Source organism: Python bivittatus, unplaced genomic scaffold (assembly GCF_059951505.1).
Source record: "Python bivittatus isolate LINGU-HERP-01145 unplaced genomic scaffold, Pbiv_v1 ctg000410_np1212, whole genome shotgun sequence".
NCBI lineage: Eukaryota > Metazoa > Chordata > Lepidosauria > Squamata > Pythonidae > Python > Python bivittatus.
Window position 1 is genome coordinate 9,626,778 of NW_028277067.1, and position 13,132 is coordinate 9,639,909.

The 13,132-nt window shown below is 38.1% G+C and overlaps 1 protein-coding gene across 2 annotated transcripts in view; it reads left to right on the plus strand.

Annotated features, from left to right (window-relative positions):
* KPNB1 (karyopherin subunit beta 1) overlaps nt 1-13,132 on the plus strand; it is a 46,240-nt gene that overhangs the window by 13,016 nt on the left and 20,092 nt on the right. For both annotated transcript variants that reach the window (XM_088143467.1, XM_007425983.4), the window contains exons 6-12: nt 1,384-1,443; nt 2,345-2,434; nt 2,546-2,656; nt 4,355-4,456; nt 5,847-6,071; nt 10,254-10,445; nt 12,275-12,405. In XM_088143467.1, the coding sequence (XP_087999593.1) occupies nt 1,384-1,443; nt 2,345-2,434; nt 2,546-2,656; nt 4,355-4,456; nt 5,847-6,071; nt 10,254-10,445; nt 12,275-12,405 (911 nt within the window). The remainder of the gene's footprint in view (nt 1-1,383; nt 1,444-2,344; nt 2,435-2,545; nt 2,657-4,354; nt 4,457-5,846; nt 6,072-10,253; nt 10,446-12,274; nt 12,406-13,132) is intronic.

Genomic DNA, 13,132 nt, shown 5'->3' on the forward strand with positions numbered 1-13,132 from the left:
GAATAAAACAAGAAGTTCATGCTAGAAAGCCTTAAATGTTACTGAAGCAATTTGCCATGGAGCAGTGGGTCACAGTTCCTATACAGCAGTGTGAACCCCAGTAAACGGGAAGTGTTTGTCTGCAGATATTGCAGCTAAAGATAATGTGACTGAATCTAAGACAGCATTACTTTTTTACATTGGTACATTACGTGTTGGATGACATTGTTCATGAAATAAGTGAAACAGGCTCCAAAACTTTGGTGTTATTTTGTCACTCACGCCATTTATAAATCACTAAGACCTGTGTGAAACTCTGATACAGTTCAGTGGTAAAGATATGCAAAAAATCAGAAAAACTAAAAAGGGAATGACTACTTTATCACATAACTATATTATTCCAGCTAGAGACAGTTTTATGAGACATTTGCAAGCCTGAGTGGTGAAGGTTGACTTGTAAAAGCACTTCTCCCTTTGCCTCAAGCAGACCAATTGTTTCTAATTACCAAATCCTAAGAGACTGTAAGTGTATGTGCTCTCCTCTATCAAGAGGAAGGCTTGCCTCTAGTCAGATAGTTTTTAAAATTGTGTTATGAATTTACCAAACAAACCAGAACCAGCATAGAATGGTTCTGATCCTGTAGTGAGTGGTAGTGTGCGCTTGTTTCTTAAACGTTATGAAGTTATCTTTTATGTCACAGCATAATTTATAGGGCTAAAATGGTGATAGGGTAAGTAGATTGTTTGAATTGCAAGGAATTTCAACTACTGTCTACAAATCTATTGGATTTGGGCTCTGTTTTACCATCAGTGTTCTGTTCAAGGCACCTAAAATATGAATTAAAATTAATTTTCAGATGAATGAAAAGTGAAATAAAATTTCTTGATTGTCTAATTAGGAATTTAAACTTTGTGGTCAGTTTATCCAAACAATTTTATATTGGGGCTATAATTTTATTGTGTGATATCTGTAATAAACTATAATCATTTGAAATAATTTTATTTCAAGCCAGAACTTTAAAGTTTCTGGTAGACTCAAGAATTTTACACTTTCAGAAAAAGAGTGCAGTTGAGATGACTTTAAGTACTCATATGGAAGAAGCTGCCATACTGCAATCATATATTCCTCAATCAAAAAAATATTTGAAGAGGTTTTTTTACATTGCACGTGCTTTGTAAAATAAATTAAAGCTGTGTATTGGAGCTCCAGTCATGGAAAATCTCTCTATGTGGTTGCTAGGAGTCAAAAATGACTTGATGGCACGTAATCAAAATCAAATCATTGAGTACCAGAGGATTCTAGCGGGAATATTGTATATTCTGTTCATCTTTATTTTAATTTGAAATGTACTTTGTAACTTTTGGACCCAATTCTGCATTTTTCTCTCCCTTCAAAATTTTCAGTCTGAAAGGCACTTTATCATGCAAGTAGTCTGTGAAGCGACACAGTGTCCTGATACTAGGGTAAGTCTGAAACTGTTTTCCAGCAATCTGAAGGTCTTAGTGTATGAAAAATATAAGTCTGTTTCCAAAAAATGATGACAAAAGCTTTAAACGGATTCTTTACCAATATTTTATACAGTGCTATCAATATATTCGGTATGCCATCTAGAATCGCTTGTATAGTGAGATGGGCGGCATATATATATATATGTGTGTGTGTGTGAGAGAGAGAGAGAGAGAGAGAGAAATGAATACTTCATGGAGTTATATAAAAACAAAACAAAGATAGATATCTCTCCCAAAAGAGATTAAAATCCAACATCAGAGAAAGATGGTAGGGAGTGGCACAGATTTCAGGTATGAAAGTGAGGAGATTAATTTTGCATCTTTAGCTGGGTTACAATTAGAGTGACAACTAAAAGATTAATTGTATGCATTACAAAATTACATAAAGTGCAAGGGTTTTAAGGAGATCTTTGGTGGTATAAGAGGGATGGCATGATCAGGGAGGAGTTAAGCTAGTTCAATAAAAGAGAAAAGACACAATCTCTTAAGAAAGATCCTTGTCATAACAGTTGCTTTATATAGATGATAGTGTATAGGTCTCCTATTGCTATAATGTCAGAAATAGTATAGGGGGGTTATTTTTCTGATATTTAATGAGTAAAATGCTTTACAGTTATTTTCTTTTCCCATTCTTCTGTTACCTTTTCAACTTTAGAATTAGGAACAAACTCTAAGATATTTGGTCAAAGTAATTTGAATACTAGGTTTATTTCATTCGTACGATATATAAGCTATTAATGTTTTCTTGTTTGCCTAGTGCAAACAAGAAAACATTAATAGCTTATATTATATTAGCTTTATTATATATTATATAGCTTATATTATATTATATTTGTTCCTTTGCTCTTATATTTAGGTGCGAGTAGCTGCCTTACAGAACTTGGTGAAGATTATGTCCCTTTATTATCAATACATGGAAACTTATATGGGTCCTGCACTTTTTGCTGTGAGTACTCACAAGTGGGATTTGAGATTGGATATTTATGTGTTTTAAATTAGTGTATTGTCTTGGTGGAGAAGAAAACACTGGTTTAACACTGCTTTTGTTTTTCTGAAGATCACAATTGAAGCCATGAAAAGTGATATTGATGAAGTGGCTCTGCAAGGTATAGAGTTCTGGTCAAATGTCTGTGATGAAGAAATGGACCTGGCTATAGAAGCTTCAGAAGTGAGTTAAAGAGTTGCCAATATTACATTACATGAATCCACTAATCATGACATTTTTGGCTTGTAGCAATCTTTGGTCTATGATGAGACATCATGCACCACGCTGATTAAAGTGATGCATACATCTATGAATGTTGAGACCCAAGGTTCCTAACTGTGAGAAAAAAAAATTTGCACTGTACATTTAAAAGATTCTATGTAGATTTTCACACATATGACCATTGTAATAGCACCCTGTTCCTGCTGCATTCAACTTTTGTTTCTCCTGATGTGCTGAACTGTTATTTTCATGTTTTTTGACAAATGCTCCTTGCAACAGACCACATACTACCTTCTCTCTTTCTACCAGCATTTGCAAATCTTAAAAACTCTCAATCCATTCCCTGTCTTTAGTAAACATCCTATTTATTAAGGTTCAAAAATTACCTCAATTTTTGGCCATTTGCTGTTGTTCACTTCATTTTTTAAAATTCAAACATAGTTGTCTTGGTCTTTGATAGACTACTTTTCAAATCTGTATTCTGTGTAGCATTTATTACAAATCATTTGGCTTTCAAGCTAACAGAATAGCGTTGCCTGCACACATATGTACATGCTCGTATTCTCATCCCTAACCACACACACACCTTTTAATATTGGTGTAGGTATTCCTTTTATATGTGTCCATAAATACATTGAACAACTAAGGGGCCATCACACATTCTTGTCTTATTCCCTACTCAGTTTCAACCATTCATGAAGCATTCCATTTATTCTCATGTATGCTTTATTTCCATCATGTACCTTGTTTCCTGCATTTAACAACTGACTTTCAACTCCATTTTCATGCAAAATATTCTTAATTCAAGCCTATTTACTTTATCATATATAATTCCATTCTTCAACATATTGTTGTAACTCCCAAATAAATTTGTAACATATCGCTAGCATTCCCAAAGGTATAACGTACTTCTGCATTCCCTCACTTTAGTTTTAACCCAAACCATTTCATAATTTAAATGTTTACTTTACTTTGCTAGATGTTCAGTGTTTAGCCTTTTCTCCCAAAACATTTTTTCATCAAAATTGCTATGAATATTCTCTGCCTCTTTTAATTGTTTCTTCTTTGACTACATTCTTTGCAACTATCTGCACATTCATATCCTAATCATTTTCTTATATGCCTTTTCACGTCATCTACAGCCTCTTTCATAATTCCACCAAATGTCCTTCATATGTCCTATTAACATAACTGTACACACTAGAACCATTTCTATTGTTCCTACATTCCTTTCTTAACACTACCATATAATGGTCTGTCCCACATTCAGAACTTGTCACCACCATTATATCCTTCTCTGATTCTGTCAGTCAAATAGGGGTAAGATTATAAAAGATTAAAGCCTTTTGACTTTGGGTTAGAAGGGTTGAATCTTCTCTTAGGGATCAAATTGAGGTAAGAGAAAATGATGGTTCATGAAACTTTAGGCAATAATAACTGATCAAGTTAAAGTAATAGTTTTCTGTGTTATCCATTACCCATCTATTCATGTATTTGCATATATATTTAAATATATATTAGCAAACAGCATTGCAATATGTCATTCCATGGGAGTTTCAAAGGAAATATACCTGCAAATACTTCTCTCACTTCAAATAGGGAAGGAGCACAAATACATGTTTAGTTGGAATTAAGACATTTGTATTATTTCTTTTCTAGGCAGCAGAACAAGGACGACCTCCAGAGCATACCAGTAAATTCTATGCCAAGGGTGCTCTCCAATATCTAGTCCCAATTCTGACACAGACATTGACAAAGCAGGTAGGTAATGTATATATCTGCACCACTCTAAAGTACAGGTAGTCCTTGTTTAACAACCACAATTAGGACTGGAAACTCTGTCGCTAAGTGATGTCATTAAGCGAGATATCACGTGACCACAAGACTTATGACCTCACTTCTGCCACGGCCATTAAGCGAATCACCTGCGGTTGTTACTGTGACTTGCGATTTCACTGACTGCAACTTGTGATTTCACTGCTGGCTTCTCCACTGACTGCTTATTGGAAGTGGGCAGTGAAGCACGCAAATGGTGACTGCGGGACACTGCAATGTTTGTAAACACTTGCTAGTTGCAAAGCGCTTAAATCTCAATCACGTGACTGTGGGCATACTGACAGTCGTAAGTGCAAGGACTGGTCATAAAGTTACTTTTTCAGCACCGTCGTAACTTTGATTGCTAAATAGGGTGCTTGTTAAGCAAGCACTATCTGTAGTTTCAGGGCCTACAGTTTTCACCAGCTTGGTATCCTCCAGCTATATAGGAATTCATCTCCTAGTGTATTTTATTGTTTGGTCTGGTCTTACAGCCAGGTAATTGAAATCCAACTAACTTGGAAGACATCAGGTTGGGGAGGACTGTCATAATAATTGTGAAAATATTGAGAACAGACCTAAAAAGTCCTGGTCTGCAGAAGGAAACCTGTATATTCTATTTTCAGTTATTTTTTGGCTTAACCTATAACTTTCTCATACACAAAGATTCTGAAATATCTGTTGTAATCCTGTGATTCAGAGACTCCATTCACTCATAAATCAGCCATGCATAATTCTTCCTACTCATGGCGTACAGTGTTCCAAAATGATTACATGCTGTCTACTGTCCAGTAAGGAGACAGGTAACTGAAGAAATACTGTGCCCTGAGCAGAGCTAGGAGGCATCTCCTGCTTCCCTTTGAAACCAGTCTTTATCAGTCTCTACAATTTAAAAAGCTTTATTTTGACAACCTGAGGTGGTACCAGTTGTTTGATACTGCTATGGCCATCTTGGCTGCACTTAAACCTCAGCTGTTGATATTAAAAATACAATTCTGTTAATTTTGCACCAAATTGCATAAAGTTTCTTTGTCACTTTGCTTTTAAAGAAACCATTCATTCTGTTAACCATTGGTCAATAAATTTGTCTTTATGCAGATCATTATCTTATTACTGAGTTTTTGACAATTGTTAGGATGGTGTGCAAAATCTGGCAACTTTTTCCTAATTCAGGACCCCAAAGTATATGGTTGAATTGTTATGAGATTGTCAAATATTATGAGAAGTTAGTGTTCCCACCTGAAACCTAATCAGATTTATTATGAAATGAAATTTTAGCCATTTTAAAATATAATAAATCTTGAATAATTTCTCTTCCCATTTTTCCCCCACTTAGGATGAGAATGATGATGATGATGACTGGAACCCCTGTAAAGCAGCTGGGGTGTGCCTGATGCTTCTGGCAACCTGTTGTGAAGATGATATTGTCCCACATGTTTTGCCCTTCATTAAAGAACACATAAAAAATCCTGACTGGCGATATCGAGATGCTGCTGTCATGGCATTTGGGTGCATTTTAGAAGGCCCAGAACCCAACCAGCTAAAACCCCTTGTCATTCAGGTGAGAGAGGCTTGTGCTAAAAATGTGCCTACATTTCTTCTGAAATGATGAAGGCTTGCAAGCTGTAGATAACTGGCTTGTAAGTATATTAGTTGTGTGTCTCTTTTTTGACTAAAAATATTCCATAACATTTTGAAAATAGCAGGTACCTGAGGATCATGTATTTACTTGGCATTATGTTGAATTAGACCTAAGACCAAAATGGCTTTATCTTAAATGTACTACGCATTTTATTTGTTGCCATTATTTTGTTCAAATAAGTATACACAATCACAATACTGTTTATGGAGCCATTGTTTGGTACAAAAGATCTGAAAGCATTGCAGCTTAATATATTGCTCTGGCACTATAAAGGGGCATGAGCCTCTGAGAAAGGCTGCACTTCCACTTCTCTCCCAGAAAAGGACACCATGACAAGAAAAAATTACTATAAACAACTTCTGGTTTAATTGCTTGTGATTGGAGAAGTGATTGGTTTCCTCTGATTTCTGTGATGGTTTTAAGGAATAAGACTTATGGGGAGACAGGTTCTCCCGTATCTGGCAAAGCACCATACAGGTAGTCCTTGCTTAACGACCACAATTGGGACCACAATTTAGGTCACTAAGTGATGTGGTTGTTAAGCGAATCACGTGACCTCTTCACTTAGCAATTGTAATCCTAGCACCCTCGACTGCTGCTGTTAAGTGAGAATTGTTAGGCAAGGCAAGTTCCTGCCAGCTTCCCACAATCAAGTTAGTGGGGAAGCTGGCAGGAAGTTGGAAGCCTCAGGTGCTGCCAGGTGGGGGAGGGCACGTGGGGGTTTGTGCGAGGGCATGCAGGGGCCTCAGAACTGCTTGGATTTTCAGCCCTAGAGTCAAGAGGCTTCTGAAGCCTCTCCACTCTGAAGCTGAAAATCCTCCATGGCTGAAAATCCTGCTTGGATTTTGGCATAGAGTTTTTTCAGCCAGCTCCCCGAGATGAGAGTCCACTTTGACTGAGGGCTGGCTGAAAATGCCCTGTGCCAAAATCCTGCTTGGATTTCAGCATGGAGCTCTTTCAGCCAGCCACCAGAGATGAGGCAGGTGGCAGCAGCTTGCGACCTTTCCTGCCAGCTTCCCCATTGACTTTCTGGGGAAGGTTGCATATGGTAATCACATGATCATGGGGTGCTTGGCAACCAGTCATATGTGCGAACTGATTGCCAAGGGCCCAGATCGTGATCACATGACCGTGGGGGCGCTGCAACAGCTGTAACTTGGACAAGGTCATAAATCCCTTAATTCAGCACCATCGTAAATTTGAAAGGTCACTGAACAAATGGTCACTAAGCAAGGACTACCTGTATTTAAATAACATCTCCTTTTCAGTCATTAGTAAAAGAACATTGGCTGGAAAAGAAACATTTGCAAATCAGATCAGATTCCGATATCAGTTCATAAAAATAAATACAGAACAACTTACCGTATTTTTCCGACTATGAGACGATACTTTTTTCTAAAATCCTTACCCTAAAAATTGAAGGGCATCTTATTCAAGGAAGTCAGCCAAGAATCGCGCGGTTGCAAAACTGCCCATACTTTGTTTCTGCAGAGAGGCTTCCTCCTATTGCTAGCCTCCAATCACGAGTGAAATAGCTTGTCTCCCAAACAGACTTCCTCCAATCACGAGCCTGATGTAACTGACGTCAGCTGATGCTGAACAAACCAATTAGAGGAAGGCTGTTTGCAGAGACAAGCTATCAGCAGTTTCACTCATGCTTGAATGTAATCAGTTATGCAAAAGAGCCTGGAAATAGAGCTTCAGAGAGACGGTTTGGACCTCCTCCCACCAAGTGTATCAGGTAAATGTTAACTAATTACTAAATAAAAATGTGTTCTGCACTATGTTTAAAATATTGATTTCTTAATTTTGGGTTGGAAAAGTGGGGGTTGTCTTGTACATGGGGGCGTCTTATTGTCAGAAAAATACGGTAGTTATGATAATTCTTATATATTCTGCTCTGCTAGAAGACTAAAATCTGTATCACTCTTGTTCCATTCTAAATAGTCCCAATGGTTGAATATCTTTACCAGTAGAAAATAGCAAAAGATACAGAACCAAAACAAAGCAACATTTATGCAGTAGATGAACTGCATTTTTCCTGCAATTTTGTGATACAGTATGGTAATTCAGGACAACATATATGGTTACCCCCTCCCAGGGATCCTATGCTTTAAACTGACAGTTTGGCACATCAGATTTATTTTACAATTGCTGCCAGTTCATTTTTGTGCCTAATTCAAGGGGTTAGTGATTACCTTTAAAGTACTACATGGGCTCGCCTTGAATCAAAGATATGAAAAGGGCCTTTTCCACTTGTGCTCTAGTTCATGCCCTGAGATCTGTGAAAAGGATTTCTTTCTTCCTTTATTTAATCGTATTTAGGAGAAATTGAGCAAGTGGGGAAAAAAGAACAACAACAAAAAATTTGATGCAAAGATTTAATATCTGTAAGTGGACAAAGAAGTTACAGAAGTTGTACAGTTAGTGCTCAGTACATTGGTGCTGAAAAACTAACCATAATAAAAATACTTAAATTTATTTTTAACAATAAGGAAAAGGTTTTTAGAGATCTTTTTGAATCTCTGGGCTCAGTGCCAAAGTCTCCACTATTTTGTTATTTAAAGTTACCACTTTAAAAAAATAATAAAACTACTAAAACATTACAGGTAAATATTTAATTTCTAACTTCCCCTTTATTGTATCTGACTTATATACAACATTTATAAACATGTATTTCTGATTTCAGTTCTTTTGATCAATTTTTTTTCCCCTTAAAGACCGTACTCTAAATGCTTAAATTTGCCTAGCTGCATACAGGTAGTCCTTGTTTAGCAACTGCCTTGTTTAGCAACCGTTCACAGTTATGACAGTGATGAAAATGTAGCTTTACGACTAGTCCTCACATTTACGACCTTTGTGGGTCTCTAAAGCAAAGGAAAGCTGAATCACAGTTGTGGTTTCACTTAGCGACTGCTTCACTTAACAACCAGGTTGCCAGTCCTAACTCTGGTCGCTAAACAAGGACTACCTGTAATATATAATATATATGGAAGCCATTCTTGCTTAAATGAAATCAAACTTTTGTTATGAATATATACTGTTAATTTTGCAATTACTGTACGTTCTCCAAGTTTAAGTCTCAGTCTGATATCAGTAATGTATCTTTTCTGGTATTGTGCTAAGTTTGCCCTTGCAGCCATGAACTTAGTAATTTTTTATATTTTTTTAATATTTCTTAGAATAATACCTAGTAAAAAAAAGTTTCATTTCAAATTTGATTTCTAAAATTTTCTGAATAGTGTTATGTATTTCTTTCCAGTACTTTTGAAGGTTTTTTTACATGAGAGAATTTTTCTCCCCTCTAGGCTACAGCACTGCTGTCTTTGGTAGTATGTTCTGTATGTTCTTCCCTCTGTACTTGTATTCTGCCCTCAGACATGCCTTCACTTTGCTTGGTTATTAATAACATCCCAGTACCCTGAGTATTAAATGCTAAAATTCATTCAGTGTTTTATTATATATTGTTTACAGTTCATTAAGCTTCTCTGAGTGCTAGTTTTATTATGCAAAAGCAGTACATAAGTTTCGTTAAACTGACTCAAGTTTCCTTGTTGAATATTTTGTGGCAAACCAGTGAACTTGAACTTGAATATCTTTGTGTGATACATTTTAGCCACACTATTGTATTATTCAATATTTTAGGATCAATGGCATATTGATCCCATTTTCGGTATATATGGGTCTGAATGGTAAGAACTGTGATGGAATGGACTTATGAAGGCCATGCTCAGGGAGATAAGTGTGTTCTTAGCCCCCAACAGGAGCGTGGGAAGTTCAAGAAGATGAGGCTGGCACCTCCCTAAGGAATTCATAGTGTTGTGGCTGGCTGGCTTGGGAACTTGGGTTAAGTCTGGTGAGATTGTCTCATGAGCTGGAAGCTAATAAACGCAACAGAACTGTATTTGCATGTCTTGTGGAGTTCTTTGGGCTGAGCCTGACAGAACATACCTTACAACTTTCCTGGCTTGGGATCTAACTGAGCCCTTTTGGTTGAAGGAGCCAACTGGAAACATAAAGGTTTTGAAAGCTGCCTTCAACACTTTCTTAAGACATTAGATGTCAAGCACAGATTGACTTAACAGGCCATTTTTCTCCTAGGCTATGCCTACTCTTATAGAATTAATGAAGGACCCCAGCGTAGTAGTCAGAGATACAACTGCATGGACCGTGGGTCGGATTTGCGAACTGCTACCTGAAGCAGCCATAAATGATATTTACCTTGCTCCACTGCTGCAGTGTCTAATTGAGGGCTTGAGTGCAGAGCCAAGAGTGGCCTCCAATGTATGCTGGGTAAGTCAGAATCCTTATTCTGAGTAGACACTTGAGCGCTGGATAAATTAGAAAAAGAAGGCTTGTGGTTTTGAATCTGCAGTTGCTCCAAATGTATAACGTTACTGGTAAAACATTGGTGCTAAGACAGAAAAAGTTTGGTGATAGATTTGTTGTCTGATTTCTTATTAATTTATCAAATAATGGAATTGGAAGATGTTAAAGAAGGATGCAAAGGTTGGAATCAACATTAGGAAATTAATTGCTTAGGCTGAAAACAGTAACTTTTAGGAAAAAAGTAGGAAAGGTGGTCGTGCAACAGCTTCAGAGAATCCTGGAGGAAACAGGTTATCTGGACCCCTTTCAGTCAGGTTTCAGGCCCAGTTATGGGACAGAAACAGCATTGGTCACACTTTTAGATGATCTCTGGTGAGAGCGGAATGGCATCCATCCTTGCTCTTCTTGACCTCTCAGCGGCTTTTGATACCATTGACCATGGTATCTTTTTGGGTGGGCTGTGGGAGTTGGGGCTGGGAGGCACAGTGTTGTGCTGGTTCAGCTCCTTCCTCCAAGGCTGATCCCAATCAGTGTTGATAGGGAGCGAGAGGTCCAACCCATGGCCCCTACTTGTGGGGTGCCTCACGATTCGGTGCTCTCGCTGCTCCTATTTAACATCTACATGAAACGGTTGGATGAGATCATCCACCACCATGGACTGAGGTATCATCAGTATGCTGATGATACTCAGCTATATATCTCCATCCCAGGTAACCTAAGTGATGCTGTGGCTACCCTTTCGCAGTGCCTGGATGGGGAACAACAGGCTTCAACTGAATCCTGGTAAGACGGAGTGGCTGTGGGTACGGGGAGCCTCAAGATCTAGGAGCTTAACATCCTTGGTTCTGGATGGGGTTGTGCTACCCCAGACAGACCTGGTGTGTAATCTGGGGGTCCTCCTAGACTCACGACTCCTGTTTGAAGAGCAGGTGGCAGTGTGGCTGGGAGGGCCTTTGTGCAACTTCATGTTGTGCGTCAGTTACGCCCCTTCCTGGATGAGGAGGCCCTCCGCGCAGTCACTCATGCCCTGGTCACCTCCCATTTGGATTACTGCAATGCGCTTTACATGGGGCTACCCTTGAAGAGTATTTGAAAGCTGCAGCTGGTGCAAAATGCAGCGGCGTGGACTGTTTTGAATGTCCCTAGAGTGGCACATATAACACCTCTGCAAAGCTGCATTGGTTGCCAGTTTGCTTCCGAGTCCAATTCAAGGTATTGGTTATTATCTTTAAAGCCCTTCATGGCATAGGACCAGGTTATATGAGGATAGTCTCACCCCCATTACATCAGCCCACCCCACTCGGTCCGGCAGAAGGGGTGTGTTGCGGATCCCACCAGTGAAGGTACTTCACCTGATGGGGTCTAGGAAGAGGGTCTTTTCTGCCATGACCCCCGCCCGTGGAACAGCTTACCACCTGAGGTGTGGTCCGCCCCCATTCTCCTGGCCTTCCAGAAAAGTGTGAAAACATGGCTACGCGAAATGACTTGGGGGCCTGGTTGGGGCTTGCATTGTTGGAATTGGCTGGTGGGATGATCGATACTGCTCCCCCCATCATCTTGAATTGTACATAGTCTTTTTATATAGACTTGTTATTAGCTAATTTTAATATGGATATTTATATTGTTATTGTTTTTACTGCTTTGGAATTTATTGTGAGCCGCCCAGAGTGGCCCTCTGGGGGAGATGGGCAGCATATAAATTTAATAAATAAATAAATAAATAAGACTTAACAAAATAGCAAGCTTTCCTGAAATTGTCAGCTTCTAACTTATTGACACCTAATATCTTTCAGGCTTTCTCTAGTTTGGCAGAAGCTGCGTATGAAGCTGCTGATGTGGCTGATGATCAAGAAGAGCCTGCAACATACTGCTTATCTTCATCCTTTGAATTAATTGTTCAGAAACTTTTAGAGACCACAGACAGGTAACTTAGTCATTCTTTATCCATTTGACCATGTGCTGCTCACCAGTGACCTTCAGGATATCCTTAAGAGTTTCATTTTATAAAATCTCCAGAATTTCTGGAGTAAGGTTCACTAGGTAAGTTCTGTAGTGATTGGGGACACTTACACGTACTGTAATTCCATAGGAATACAGAAAAGCTACAGACATGCAGCTTCCTTAATTTTGGCACAAGCCAGTTTGTTGCAAAAATATTGTTAAATGTGTATGAATAATGTCTACTAAAATAATAGAATGGGAGAAACAGTGTTTTGTTCTGGTATTCACTTGGAAATCCTTAGCTATTAACAACAGAAGCAGCATAAATTATATAAGAGAAAATATGAAAAAATCATGCAAGTTTATTTAACATGCATAATTACTTAACTTGCAGGATTATGATCCTCTTTCTATAGAATATGGGACTTAGATAGAATTTTGGTTTTTTTCAGGATCAGGCATATGGAGCAATAAAATATAAGCACTTTGAAACTTTTAATCTCTGATTTCAAATACTGAATTTTTTACCAAACATGGAGAAAAGCTAGCTGACTTTTGAGTAAATTTTGCAGCAGAATGGAGCATGGAGCCACGTAGTATTAATATAATAGTATTAATATAATTCAACATATTTTAAACAAGCTTTGCATCTTCTTTCTTTATATGACAGTATGAAATACTGCTATATCTGAAGATGATCCTATAAAAGA